General features: G+C 41.1%; 1 protein-coding gene across 7 annotated transcripts in view; it reads left to right on the top strand.

Annotated features, from left to right (window-relative positions):
• The window catches only part of TPST1 (tyrosylprotein sulfotransferase 1), a 135318-nt gene extending 122736 nt beyond the window's left edge, over positions 1-12582 (top strand). For all 7 annotated transcript variants that reach the window (XM_081256125.1, XM_081256130.1, XM_081256124.1 and 4 more), the window contains 3 exons: positions 5995-6045; positions 9477-9523; positions 12024-12582. In XM_081256125.1, coding sequence (XP_081112251.1) covers positions 5995-6045; positions 9477-9494 — 69 coding nt within the window. In that variant the 3' untranslated portion in view covers positions 9495-9523; positions 12024-12582. The remainder of the gene's footprint in view (positions 1-5994; positions 6046-9476; positions 9524-12023) is intronic.
• Positions 12583-15765: the final 3183 nt, after the last annotated feature.

Below are 15765 nucleotides of genomic sequence, written 5' to 3'. Positions count from 1 at the left end.
ATGCAAATTAAAACAACGAGATACCGCTACACACCTAGTAGAATGGCCAAAATTCAAAACACTGACACCACCATATCATTGTGAGGATGTGGAGTAACATAAACCTCATACATTGCTGGTGGGAGTGCAAAATGTACAGCCACTTGGAAGACAGCTTGGCAGTTTCTTATAAAATTAAACATACACTTACCTTGTAATCCAGCAGTCACATTCCTTGGTATTTACCCAAATGAGTTGAAAATTTATGTTCACACAAAGCCTGTACACAGATGTTTACAGCAGCTTTGTTCATAATTGCTAGAACTTGTAATTTGTAAGCCACCAAGATGTTCTTCAGTAGGTGAATGGGTAAATAAATATCCAGGCAATGGAACATTATTCAATGATTAAAAGAAGTGAGTTATCAAGTTGCAAAAAGACATAGAGGAACCTTAAGTGCATATTACTAAGTGAAAGAAGCCAATCAAAAGGCTGCATACTGTATGATTCCAACTCTATGGAGATAGGAAAAAGATTGGGGGAAGGTAGGGAGGGCTAAATAGATGGAGCACAGGGGATTTTTATGCTAGTGGAACTATTCTGTGTGCTACTCTAATGGTGGATACGTGTGTCAAAACCTATAGAAAGTACAACACAGAGTGAACCCTAGTGCAAACTAAAATTTCAGTTAATAACAGTATATCTATACTGGTTTGTTAGTTGTAACAAATGTACCACAGTAACGCAGGATGTTAATAATTGGGGAAAACTGTAGGAGAGGGAGAGGAAGTATATGGGGACTGTGCTTTCAACTCAGTTTTTCTGTAAACCTAAATCTGCTCTACAAATAAAGTCTATTAACTTAAAAAGTATACGAGGCAATTATTAACTCTAGCTAAAACAGCACAAATTGTATAAGAAAATGTAACTCTGATATTTATATTGTCATAATAATGAAAACTTACAGAATGTGGCTTTAAACAAAAATTATTGTGTAATTTTTGAGAGACTAGAGGAAGGGAAGTGTTACAACCTAATATCCTCATCTGTCATAATAGAAAGTCTGTGTAACAGAAGTGACCATCTGAACGTGTTCCTATGCAAAGGCGTTTCCTCCCCTGTGTACCCAAGCCCATCTCCCTGTTTCCTATATTATCACATTTTGCATTCCAGCAGAATCTTTCCCATCAACAAACAAATATGCCTTTAATTCTTCTATCTTAACACACACACACACACACACACACATGCACGCACACGCATACACACACACCCTACACTTATGCCAGGTGCCCCGCCACTGCCATTCCATTTCTTTGCTTCCCTTTACTTAAAAGCTTGTTTTCTGTACTCCTGTCTCCAGTTCCACTCCCTCTGTTTTTTCTTACATTCACTCCATTCAGAATTTCACAACTACCATTCTACTTAATTTGCTCTTGTCAAGGTCACAGTGACCTTCACCTTGCTTAGCCAATGGTCAGTTGTCATATTGTCTCCCAGCCTCTTTTTTTTTTTTTTTTTTTTGCGGTACGCAGGCCTCTCACTGTTGTGGCCTTTCCCGTTGCGGAGCACAGGCTCCGGACACACAGACTCAGCGGCCATGGCTCACGGGCCCAGCCGCTCCGTGGCATGTGGGATCTTCCCATACCGGGGCACAAACCCGTGTCCCCTGCATCGGCAGGTGGACTCTCAACCACTGCGCCACCAGGGAAGCCCCCCAGCCTCTTTTGATACAATTGATTACTCCCTCCTTGATATGTTTCCTTCACCTGGCTTCTAGACACCACTTTTTAAATTTTTCCTTCTGTGTCATTGGTGGCCTCTTCTCAGTCTTCTTTGCTGATTCTTCCTTTTCTCCCTGACCTCTTAATGTTAGAATGCCCCCATAGCTCAGTCTTAAGTCCTCTGCTCTTCTCTCTCTAACCTGAGCACCTGGGTTATCTCATCAGGTATCAAGTTTTAAATACCATCTATAAGTTGATGATTCTCAAATTTATAGATCCCAGCCCAGACCTCTTCCATGAACCCTAGATTTGTATATCTAACTGGTTACTTGACATTTTCATTTATTGTCTAATAGACATCTGAAGCTTAACATTTCTGAAATTGAACCCCTGAAAATCTGCTATATCCAGAACCTTTCCCAACTGAGTTGATGGCAACTTCATATTTCCAGTTGGTAGTTGCTTAGGCCAAAAACCTTGGAGTCATCCTTGACTCCCCTTTGCTCTCTCACATTCCACATCCAGTCTGTTAGGAAATCTAGACATGATTAGGAAAAAAAAATCCACAAACGTACCACTTCTCACCACCTCCACCGCTGCCTCCTTGTCATCCTGTCCTGTCTGGATTACTGCTGTTGCCTCCGCACTTCTGTCCTTGGCCCTTTACAGTCTAAACAGAGCAACTAGGATGACCCTTTTAAAATCTAAGCCCCGTCATGGTACTTAGTAGCCTCCCATTTCACTACACTGGACGAATTAATTTCTCTGTGCCTCAGTTGCTTCATCTGTAAAAAGAGAATAATACCTCCCTCAGGAGATTGTGGGATTCGATAAGGTGATACATGTGAAACTCATGCTCAACACTAATGTGATCCAGGGAAAATAATAAAGTTTAGCTGCTGTTCGTATTATTTTTATTACCAATGCACCCTCTAAATCAGAAGCCTACTTTTGTTTCCTTGTTGTTCTTCAGTGCTTGAGGTGGGAGGGCTCTGTGGGAGCATTTGGATTCTGACTGCCTAGCTCATTTCTGTCTAGCAAAATCCTCAGTTCATTAGTACCAGAGATTAGTATGTCCAGAAACACTGTTCCTTTAGCCAGAGGAAATTCCACTCCTAACTTTGCTGTTTTTATTAAGTGATGCCGTACTTGGTTTCCTGCACTAAATAGGAACTGCTTTGTCAGTAGAAAGTGTTCTTTTTGTCAGTACTGTAGTTCCTAACTTTTGAAGCATTTTTTTCCCTAAAGGATAATGAGAGGAGACAGCTTCCCACTTATTTTTTGACTGAGCCTTTTGTCTGATGTCTTATCCTGAACCCCGCCCCCCCCCGCCGCCTTTTTTTTAATTACATTTGTAACACCACATATTTAAGGTTTTGGGTTTTTTCCCCCTTTCATATAAACCTTACTTCTCTGGAACTGTTGATTTCTGGAAGACACTTATAATATTTAATGTTCCCACTCGTATTTTCTGTCATGCCTTACAACAAACCAAAAAGAGAAGGGAAAATTTAACAGTCAGATATGCTAATAGTAGTAAAATGCAAAGAGCATGGTATAATGGGAGAGTGCTGAGCCAGGGCCTTCTGAGCCTCACTCTGCCACTAACTAGCTGTGTGACCCCGTGGGCTTGCGTTGAACCTTCTGCTTGAATTCTAGCAGAAGAGGCTAGCTAAGAGAGAGGAGAGTTGGTTTCTGAGAGAATGTGAGGAATATAAGAAAAGTTTCTTAGGGACCAAACCCACTAACACTGGAAGAGGCACTGGGGCAAACAAACTTGTTCTGGTTCGGTAAAGGAGCCAAGGCACAAGACCCTAGGCCTGAGCAGCTTATGTTTAGAGGCTTGGAGGATGGAGGTTGGGACTCAGTTCTCTGAATAGAGGGAGAAGGAAAGACACTTGAGAACCTGGTAAAAAGCAAAAACAAAAAACCTCTTCTAATGGCTTGAACCCCTGCTTTGGATATAGTGTCTGCTTGTCCCACAGATAGTGGAGACAGGCACAGTGGAAGTCAGTGTTAACATGATACACACACACTTCCTATATCAGAAAGCTGGAACACTAATACAGTGTTATATGTCAATTATATCTCAGTAAAACTGAGGGGAAAGGAAGAAAGCTGGAACAATCTCTGGACTGTGGTGCTGGGGTAAAGCAAACAGGATTCTGACATGCAGGTTCTTCAGGGAGCAGTTAGGCCAGCCCTCCAGTGACCTGGGACTCTTTGAGGCTATGAAAGTTTCGAGGCACTCCTAGCAGCTGCATTGTTGTTATCCTGCACTCACCTCAGCTTCCAGTGTGATGCATATCTAAAGAAATATATTATGCATAAGCCTCTTCTCTCTGCTTTAATTTAGCCTTCCTAGAACTGTAGCAGAGACCCTAAAGAATAGACCAGGTTTTAGAAATTGCAGAGAAAGAGACAGGAAAACAGTACATTCATTCTCTCAATCTCAGAAGGAATACTGCTACTTTTAGAAGTGGATCAGTCATCTTATAACCAAGTAAAACTCCTTTAGGTTTGTAGGCTTTAGTATTCACCATTTAGAAGATTTCTTTGTGCTCTGAGGGGCTACCCAATGACTCTCTTCCCAATGACAATCCATAGTTTCTTCCTGTAGTTTCTCGAGTCCAGCAGTTATCAAACTGTAGCTGATGGAGACCTTCTTCACTCTTGATTGACATGAATAGTTCCCAGTTTTTTTCTGTTGTTGACAGTGTTGAAACAAACATCTTTGCACTTAAAGTGTGTGTGTATGTGTGTGTGAAAGAGAGAGCAAGACAGAGCGAGTGTAGTAAATTCCTAAGCTACTAGCTTGTTTTGTTATTGAAGTGTAACATACATAGAGAAAAGTATCCAAGTCATAGCTCAATAAATGATCACAAAATGAACACATCTTTATCATCGCTACCCATATCAAGACAGAAAATTACCAGCACGCTGGAAGCCTCTCTCATCCCCCTCCCAATCACCACCAACCTGCCCCTCCCCAGGATAAACAGTATCCCGATTTCTAACATCAGAGTTGCTTTGCCTATTTTTGAGCTTTAAAAGTTTTAAATGGAGACATGTGTCAATAGTATATTATTTTTGGAGATCTGGCTTGTTTCTCCTCATCATTTTGTGTTGGGATTCATCTACATTGTTGGTTTAGTAGTAGTTCATTTTTAAAATTGCAGTACGGTATATCATTATATACATAAACACATTTATTTATTCGTTCTAGCTGTACTGCTCTGCAGTGCCACCTTTGTCATAAACCAGTTATCTCTAAATGGGGGTCTGTTTCTGGACTTTTAATTTTGTTTCATTAATCTATTTGTCTATCCTCATGCCAAAACCTTACCGTCTTGATTATAGCTGCGTTTTTTGTATGTATAGGTGTATAATATTCTATTATGATAAAATAAGTCCTTCCACTTTGTTCTTTTTAAGATTACCTTGATTATTCTTGGCCCTATGCATTTCCATAAAACTTTTACAATCTTCTTGAAATTACCCCTACCCCTACCCCTACCCCAAAAAAGCATGCTAAAATTTTTATTGGAAATCCTTTGAGGAGAATGGACAGCTTTATACTATGTTGAATGTTACAATCCCTGAAAGTGGTATGTCTCTCTATTTATTGGGTCTTTAATTTCTCTCAATAATATTTTATAGTTTTCTATGTAAAGATCTTACACATCTTTTAAAAAACTATTTCCTAATTATTGCTGCTATTAGAAACATAATTTTATATGTTGAAAAGAGTAAGTTTTTAATTATAAGATTTTACAAGGTTAAAAGTATATATCATTTTAAGAACCACCTAATATTCAAATTATTATGGGAATATTGGGTACATTAAGAGAAGTAAAGCTGAATTAAATCCAGAGTTGTAAGGTTGGAGATGTCAGAAGGAAATCAGGAGGAGCCTATTCCTAAATTATGTGAATTCTGTGTTGGTTGCTGGAAAGAGAAGGCCTGGGCTTGCTTTCTCTCTCAGCTAAAGTGATTGGAACTTGGAATGTTAGGATGCTTTTCTTTCTTCTTCAGAGACTCTACGCCCTCTCCCAGGCAGCCCACAAGTTGGGAGCACCCAGGCAAAAGTAGAGCAGGTGGGGTGAGAGTGAATAGGGATTTCACTCAGTCCTCAACTCAGGCTGCTTCTGAACTGACGGGCTTCCCTCCTGTTCTGAAACTTGCCAAGAATGAAGCAGTGAACCCATCCACTATCAGTCCTTGCAAGCCTCCCAAAGTGATGATGACAGTACCTGTTTCCTTAAACTCATACTTGGCTTTGTTTTTCCAGGTCTATAAAGGAGAATTTCAGCTACCTGAATTTCTTAAAGGAAAACCTCAGGTACTGTGTCTGCTTCCTCCTCTTGATTTACAATAGATGGGCTCTTGCATTGAAGTAATCTTTTCAAAGAGATAATGCTATGTGCTGGTGGTAGAAAGACTGGCTTCTGCAGGGATATCAGCTCGGTGCTTTGTGACCACCTAGAGGGGTGGGATAAGGAGGGTGGGAGGGAGACACCAGAGGGAGGAGATGTGGGGATATATGTATATGTATAGCTGATTCACTTTGTTATAAACCAGAAACTAACACACCATTGGAAAGCAATTATACTCCAATAAAGATGTTAAAAAACAGAAAAAAGAAAGAAAGACTGGCTTCTGGTAATTGTTGGTTTTAACAATCTGTGTTAAACAGATTTGTTAAATTTAACAATTTAACACAGTCTGAATTTCAGAAGGCTCAGTGTCTTCCAAGAGTAGGGAAATACTTTATTGATAACTGAAATCTGATTGCTTGAGGTTGCTCACAAGCCACACAGTATTCCACATATAAGGAGCCTGCCTTGGTGAATCTGCTCCAGGCTTCTGATACCTAACTTGAAATAAAAATGTATAGCCACCCTTTGTTCTTATTACATGTACATCCATGGCCTTTTCATTTTTCTCATTTGGAGCCTAGAAGACTTGTGAATACATTATACGCACAGCCATTGGCCCTCAACTGCTAAGTCCCCCAAGTTGGGAATGGATGGTATGAGTTTGAAGTTTATAACTTTTACTTTTTAAAAAATTAATTAAAACAGATTCAGAGTTCTCCTTGTAATGTCACACTGTCACTTATTTGGATTCCAATATTGTTTCTTGAGTTGAAGAGAAATAGGTGACGTTACGGCCGACAGGCCTAGAGTAGCCCAGAGTGTCCTGCGTGAGCACATCACCTGCCATTCCTATGTAGTAGTGGGAAGAAATCTATGACTACAGCCTGAGTCCAGCAGAAGACTTCCCTGTCCAGCATGGTGATAATACATGTTGCCTCCAGGCTGCTGCTATCAGTGATTAGCTTGTTAATAGGAAATGAAGACCCAGCACTGAACTCAGTTTCTAAAAGTGTTCCAGATCTGGGTTGTTGAGGGGAACCTCGCAGATTGTGTGAAGTCGTGTTGCCTAAAGCAAGCCTAGAGTACATGGGCTTCTCTGTAAGAGCAGCTGTGTCTCACACCAGGATTCAAAGCTCTGTCTTCTCAGTTCCTTGTCTCATAAAAACCATCAGTAACTGATACATATTACTTGCGTATTTTAAACTACTTTCATGGTATATGCTTATTAACATATATTTAATTTTAATCCATCCATTCATTCATTTATTCAGCAAATGTCTACTGAATTACTTTTATATGTGAGAAATTGAAATAAGGCCTCAAGAGTCAGAGAAAAAAAAAAGATCTTCTCAAGGGAACACCTTATCTATCCAAAAGACTCTGATCAACTTTTGCAGACAAAAGGGCACAGGGGCCCTGAGCCTTGGCTGGGCAAGATGTGCCAGAAACCTGGATGGATTCGTGAACAAGTTGTCACTCACTTACAGGCTATGGTAACTGGAGCCAGAGAATAATCCAAGAGGCAGAGTCTTGAAGAAATGTCAAATCCAAAGGCTGTTTTGCATAGTAAGTCTGAAGGAGTCAAGAAAGGGAATTTGAGACTAAAACTAAAGGGACACCCCTGCTTCACAGCATACATAAAAATCATTTCCAGGTTGATTATAGGCCTAAATGTGAAAGGCAAAATAATAAAGTTTCTAGGAGGCAATAAAGGACCTTAAGAGGGAGGGATTTCTTAAGTGAGTTATAAAAAATACTGATCATTAATTTTATTTTATTTATTTATTTAAACATCTTTATTGGAGTATAATTGCTTTACAATGGTATGTTAGTTTCTGTTTTATAACAAAGTGAATCAGCTATACATATACATATATCCCCATATCTCCTCCCTCTTGTGCCTCCACCTTCCCTATCCCACCCCTCTAGGTGGTCACAAAGCACCGAGCTGATCTCCCTGTGTTATGCGGCTGCTTCCCACTAGCTATCTATTTTACATTTGGTAGTGTACATATGTCCATGCCACTCTCTTACTTCGTCCCAGCTTACCCTTCCCCCTCCCCATGTCCTCAAGTCCATTCTCTATATCTGCATCATTATTCCTGTCCTGCCCCTAGGTTCTTCATAACCATTTTTTAATTTTTAGATTCCATATATGTGTGTTAGCATGTGGTATTTGTTTTTCTCTTTCTGACTTACTTCACTCTGTATGACAGACTCTAGGTCCATCCACTGCACTACAAATAACTCAATTTTGTTTCTTTTTATGGATCATTAATTTTAAAATGGATAATTTGGACTACATTAAAATTGAGAACGTTTACTTATTAGAAAGCATCATAAAGACAGTAAAAAAGGACACCTTAAGGGGGGAAATTTTTGAAACAAAAGATTCATCAGTATAGAGAATTCCTACAAATAAATAAGGAAAAGGTAACAAAAAATTGGGCAAAAGACTTAATATAGGCACTTCAAGCCCCGTTCTGGTTAGTTTCATTTAATGTATCACACACATACTAGAAAAAAGCCTATAAAAGACTTTGATTTAACGTCTAATACATGAGAAAACTGAAGCCCACAGAACTCTCAGGATTACATTTAGCTAGAATTCTGACAGAACTCAGGAAAGTGCTATACTTAAGATTATAGTCTTGGGAATTCCCTGGCGTCCCGTGGTTAGGACTCTACACTTCCACTGGCCGGGGGCCCGGATTCGATCCCTGGTGGGGGAACTAAGATCCCTCAAGCCACACAGTGTGGCCAAAAGAAAAAATTATAGTTTTGTTATAAAGGAAACAATTCAAGACAAACCAAATGAAGAGACACATAGGACAAGGTCTGAGAGAGTCTCAGACTCAGAGTTTCTGTGCGCATTCCCTGTGGAATCAGTGTACTTCTCCCTCAGAGCATATCAGCGCGTTCACCAACCAGGGCGCTCCACTGAACTTCGGCATCCAGAGTTTTTACTGAAGTCTAAGTACATAGGCATGATTGATTGACTCATTGGCATGGAATTGAACTCAATCCCCAGTCATCGTCCCCTTCCCAGAAGCTGGGCTGGCTCAGAGCCCCAACCCTCAAATCACAGGTTGGTCTTCCTGGTGACCAGCCCTCATCCTGAGTCATCTCATCTCTTAGCAGAAACTCAGATATGATCTAAGGGGCTCATGAATAACAAAGACACTCCTGTTACCTGGAAAATTCCAAGGATTTAGAGTCTCCATACCAGGAACAAGAGCCAAAGGCCAGTCATCTTCTTTATTATACAACAGTCACAGACGGAATTCGTTAGAAAGTCTCTGATGACAGCCTGCAAGCTACACCTGATATTTTGACAAGAGCAGTCACTTCTCATGCTAACCAATGTTAAAACATCTTTTGCTTCCTTCCACAGACTGAGCAAGTGGAATAGCAGAGCCAAGAACCTCTTGCATACTTGAGGTGAGGTTGGGGACATTGCTGGGTCTTTGGGTTTCACTGCTTAGGCTCTCGGGAGGCAGCGCGGCAGGTGGAGGGCACAGCCCTGGGGTCAGTTCACCTGCTTTGGAATTTCGGCTATGTGTGGCATTGAGCAAGTTACTTAACTTCTCTGTGTCTTAGTTTCTGCATCTGTAAAATGAGGACGATGTTAATAAGAGAGTGGTAGAATTAACCATGATAATGTCTGCCAGAAGCCTGGCACATAGTAAGCACTCAAACAGTGTTAGTTATTATTTTCATTATGAGGAGGGGTTTAAAATGATAAAATATTTTAGCTGAAAGAAACCTGAAGACCATCAACCTCAACCACCTGTTTACTGATAAGGAAACTGATCCTAGAGAGAGGATTTGTCAAGGTCACATCATAGGTCGGAAAAACCCAAGGCTAAAGAGCACCGTCTCCTGACATCCAGCCAGGGATTCTTTCACCACCCTGTACTGCTTCCTCTGTATGCTGGATGTGCAGATGTTTTTGCGCTAATATTTTCGGGAGTTGCCTGGTTGGTTTTTCAACCTTGCTGATGTTAATGCATTATGATGTCTTAATGTTTGTAACCTATGTTGTCTCATTGTAGTTAAAGGCTACAGTGTGGAACAGGACTTACCGGCACTTTCTGTCTGAGTAATCATCAGGTGCATGTCCAGGGATACCAGCCAATTAGTGGCAAAGCTGGTTTCTGAACCTAGACCTCCTGATATGGCTGCTCAGACCTCACACCCCTATCCCATACTTTTTTAAGATTCTGTTTTGCTCTGAATATTTTGGTTATGCCTTAGATCATTTGGAACTTGAAAAGCTTTCTTTAAAATATGATTTTTCCTGGGAATTCCCTAGCAGCCAAGGGGTTAGGGCTCCGTGCTTCCACTACAGGGGGCAGGGTTTGATCCCTGGTCGAGGAAGTAAGGTTCCGCAGCCGTGCAGTGTGGGGAAAAAAATAAAGTAAAATAAAATAAAATACTAAAATAAATAAAATGTAAAAAGAAAACCTATTATAAAAAAGTAAAAAATCTGTTTTTTTCTTATAGTTTTGTTTGCTGTTTTTTTTGTTGTTGTTGTTTTTGTTTTTTGGGTTTTTTTTTTTTTGCCATATGCGGGCCTCTCACTGTTGTGGCCTCTCCCGTTGTGGAGCACAGGCTCCGGACGCGCAGGCTCAGCAGCCATGGCTCACGGGCCCAGCTGCTCCGCGGCATGTGGGATCTTCCCGGACCGGGGCACGAACCCGTGTCCCCTGCATTGGCAGGCAGACTGTCAACCACTGCGCCACCAGGGAAGCCCTGTTTGCTGTTTTATTTTTATTTTATATAATAACCATGTATTGAGTGTGTACTCCATACCAGGTGTAAAATACCAAGCATCATATATATATATAGTATATAAATGATATAGGGTATATTATATGGTATCTATAATAAATGTATATATTATTCATATATATACATATATGAATGATTTCATTCAAGTTTCAAACCGCTCTGGCAAGTAGGTGATATTATTCCTTTTCTACTGTTGAGAAAATTGAGATTGAATAATTTGATTTGAATAAGAGGTTTTTATGACTTGCTGTGTGCTAATAGATTATAGATAGAAAAAGCACATGAATGCTGCTATGCCATGTTAAAATCACGGATTGCAGTGAGTTAATAATATTCATAGGTTTTAGGAATTATGATTGCCTTTTTTGCTAAGAAGCAAATGCTAAATGTAGACTTCAACTCGATGGGCATACAGGTATAACAGCCGTTATCAGGCCTTGGATAATGTTGTTTATTCAAAAATACTTTCAAAAGTATAGATAAATTCCCTCCTGGAAACATGCATACAGGGATTCATTACTGACCAGCTGTTTTACAAGACAGAATGCAGTGTCAGTTGACTCCAGCCTTGAGTGGCCTCCACAGCAGCATTTCATCCTTGTTTGCTTATCGAGGCTTGTAGGTGCCCACGTACAATGAGAGAAGGACTCGGGAGAAGCTAGGAAGACATCAAAGCATCTCAAGACAAATAGTAGTCTTTCTCTTGTCTTTTGGATCCCTTTGGCATATGAACGACAGTCACTGTGTTTCCTAAAGCTTCCTTTAAAGAATCTCAGTATCCACTTTTTCATACTGAGTCAGCATGTTCGACCCCTGGACATTTGACGTCCCTGTCAGTGCCCCTGCAGTAGCTTCAATTGCAGATGACAGTTGCAGTCATTTAGAAATGGGCAGGAACAGCGCTTGCTTTGGCTGCCATCCTTTTGTGTTGCACATCGAAGCTACTGGCAGGCATCTGAAAGCATCCCAGACTGAGGGAGAGTGTGCCTCTCTGGTGGTCCTTCTGAGGCAGCTGTTCTCATAATGGTCCATCCCCCTAACTGTCTGCCTGGCTTGTGCCAGGCCCACAGCTGGAAAGGAGGCGGTGTCGTGCAGGGGAGAACAAGCTGACTGCATACCTGTAACACATTCTGTTTGTTTGCCCTAGGGAAGACTGCTGCCTTTTCAGCAGCAGAGAAGTTTCTAGGACTGGCTGTCCCCTGCTGAGATCAGTGGAGTATATGTACCATGACCCAAATCTCCTTCTCATTTGCCAGTCTCCTCCCACTGAGAGGGTGGGATGTCAGCACACATTCAGACCCTCCTGAGTGACCTGCTTCTTCCCGAGTACAGCGCTCTTGATCCTGATAACGTGCATGGCCCTGTGGAGAAGGAGCCCAGAGAGGATGTGTGCTTTCTCTTAAAACTGCTCTGATCCTCATCTTTTCTTACCAGATTCCAAACTTTGTTTTCAAGGGGAGGGTTTAAAGATGGGATTCTTAAGCAAAATTGGGTAGTTTCATCTTGGAATAGGTTGTCTGTACATGTTCTAATGTTTTGTAGAACACTTGTACCTGTTTAAATGTATTGATGTGGATAATATTAAATATCTTAATTATTTAAATAATTCATTGTATTGTTTCTGAGAAGTTGAGGAATTACCACATACATTTACAACTTGATGACTTTTGTATTTTATTTTTCAAAATAAAAGCTTTAAATGTGAAGCACTGGTAGTTTACATGTTTTCATTACTGTGATTTCTGAGAAGCAGTAAGACCTATCAGATAATGATCTGATAAACCACAGTTTCTTCAGTTGCTGTATTTTAGATATTCCCCTCTATACATCATAATTTCTTAGTGAACTTTTTGCTATAATTTATTTCAGAGAGACCTGCTACCATCCTTTTGTCTCAGAATCCTGTTCTTCTGTTTCCTTCTCAATTCTCTGGTCTCCATAAATTCTAATTCCTCAGAAAGACTCTCCCTGATCCCCTTCCTGCCTGCCTTATTCACAATACCACCGTATCACACTTTGCAGTTTTTAATGTTTCTTAACTTCTTAAATTGTCTATCTCTTATACTAGATGGTGAGTTCCTGGAAGACAGAGACTATGTCTTTTCCTGTCCATTTTTGTACCCCTGACACCTAGCAGAATGTCTGGCACATTGTAAGAACCTAGTAAAATATTTGGTAAATGATTAATCCTCCCAGACAGAAACTTCTAACGTATCATTTTCAGATGAAGAAGCAGAGGCTCAGCCAGGTCAAGCCACGTACACAAGGCCCCTCCGCTAGTGCCACAGTGGTGACCTGGTATCTAAGCCTGGCTCTAGTATCCTTCTTTCCGCTCCGCCCCCCCAGCCGTGTTCCCTTCGGCTGAAAATGAATACTGCTGCCCCATCAGTCCTTCGTGCAGCACACTGTGTCTTAAGGCACTCTTTTGTTCAGAAACCTTTGATTCTCAGATGCCTCACACATTACATCTAAACTGTTCTGTCTCTGCAGTGTAGCCTCACCACCCCCTTGTGAACAGTACACCTCTTCCCTGTCTCCTTACACTCTGCTTTCTGCTTCTTCCAGATGCCCAGAAACCTAATCCCTCACCCCTCTCCCTGGGAAATCCCAGCCCTGTTAAGGGCTCAGCTGTCTTAAGTCCCATTTCTTGTTACTGCTCTAGTTACTGCTTCAGCCTCCAGATAGCAATAAAATCAGCTTCAGCATAACATAATTTGGTTTTGGTTTTGGTTTTTTGCTCATTTCCTGTGTTAGTTTTATGTTACCAGCATTGTAGGGAGGAGGTCACATATCCCTCTAGAGCCTATCAGAATGGGAGGCGAGGACATTTCTAAACTATAACCCAGCCTGACTCCAATACTCGCCCCTAGGTGAACATAAGGATTTTTATTCCCTGCGCCTGCCCACCCCTGGAGACTCCACTGTCATGAGCGGGAATGTATTGGAATAGGAAAAGGGCAGAGAACCACCGCACAAAAATGGCTGACTCAGGAAAGAAGAAACCACTGCACAACTGGCCCGGAGAAGCAGATGCTGTGATATCTCCCTCCCTGTTGACATTCCCTCCTTCACAAAGCCTTCTTTCTGGTCTGAGCACATTTCTCTTGAGCCCTGCGAAGCAAAGCATTTCTGTTCCATGTGACATCTTAGAACACCTGTAGGAAGATGACTATATTTGTGAGATGTTGTGATTTGATGGAATCAAATGGAATTCCTGTCAAGCAAATGAAAGATGTCTGGAGTAAAATTTAAAAATTGGTAACTGGGGGACTTCCCTGGTGGTCCAGTGGTTAAGAATCCGCCTTCCAATGCAGGGGACGCGGGTTCAATTCCTGGTTGAGGAACTAAGATCCCACGTGCCGCGGGGCAACTAAGCCCGCGCACCACAACTACTGAGCCCGTGCAGTCTGGAGCCCACGCGCCACAAGGAAGGGCCCACGCACCGCAGATCCCAAGTGCCGCAACTAAAACCCAATGCAGGCAAAAATAAATATTTTTTAAAAATTAAATAAAAATTGATAACTGGGTAAGGGACCAGGGTAGATGTGTTGCCTGTGAAGATCAGAGAGCTTCCCAGGGCCAGCACAGCTATGGCTACAGCCAGCGGGTGAGCCTGTGGAGCCAGGGAGAGGCTGGTGTCCTCAGTGGCTGCAGGAGGAGGCTGGAGAGAGCATCATCCATGAAGAATCAGAGAATTTTTAAATGAGAGAAAAAAATCTTAGTAATCACTTAGCCACGTAATCATTCTAGAAACATTTATCAACAGCTTCTCATTGTCTAGATCCTGTGCCTGAGTTTACATGTTTAAACTCATTTAATTCTCAAAATCACCGTCTGAGGTAGGTACTGTCACTATCTGCATTTTATAGACATTGGCTTGGGAGGCAGTACCAGCTTTCTAGACCAGCTAGTAAGTGACGGGATCAGAATACAAATACAGGCAACCTGGCTCCAGAGCCTACACCCTTAACCACCACTCTACCTCTCAGTAATCATCTTTATACTAGAATTGAAATTTGTCATTAGCATGACAAGTGACATTAAATAGTGACAACTATTTAAATACCTCCCTTGTACTTAGTAATTTGCTAGATATAATTGTTGTGCTAAGAAGTATAGGCAGATTGCTGCCCTTGGGAATTTATGGTCTTGGTGAAAATGAAGAAAAATGTACACAAACAATTATTTCAAGCTTACCTAACAAAACCTATAGTATTACCTACGACAACCTGGCTAGTAGGTGATGGGTAAGTAATAGTCTAGGCAGGACCCAATTCAGTGTTGCCCCAAAATTGGTTTTTCTAGGGAGCTACTGATCCTGGGGGCTGTCTGAGCTTTTCTCTGGCAAGGTCAGTATTTTCAACATTGAGTTCCCTTTCCCGATTGTTTGTCACTATCCAATAGTCTTCTGCAGAGAATTTAGGACTTTGCATAAAGCAGAGCAGTCACTTTGTTATTCTGAGCAAAAGATCATTTTTATTCATTTTGGGTTTAAGTCCTAACAAAGCTCATCATTTGAGGGTTTTTTTTGCCGGGGGGTGGGTGATTCTGGCTAGGCAGAAAAATAAATGACTTTGATTCTGCCTTTGGAGTTTGCTGATTATTACTGAACATCCAAAATTGCATCATTCTTCACAATAAAACCACTATTTTTGTTGTTATATGCTGTAGAAATGGCTGTGGCCTTGCCCTGAGAATGAAAGCCTTAAATGCCCTCTGTTGGTCAAACATGGAATAACTGCTGAACGTATGAAAAAGTGTTAAAAGTTGCAAGAATTAGGGAAATATAATTAGGGAAATTAGGGAAATATATCACAAAGGTATGCAAAGCTTTCTCTACAAAGATGTCCGTTGCAATGAAGTTTATAGAAACAAAAAACTGGAAAAAA

The sequence above is a fragment of the Mesoplodon bidens genome (assembly GCF_964165515.1).
Source record: "Mesoplodon bidens genome assembly, chromosome: 15".
Taxonomy (NCBI): domain Eukaryota; kingdom Metazoa; phylum Chordata; class Mammalia; order Artiodactyla; family Ziphiidae; genus Mesoplodon; species Mesoplodon bidens.
This window is presented reverse-complemented; position numbering and strand designations above follow the sequence as displayed.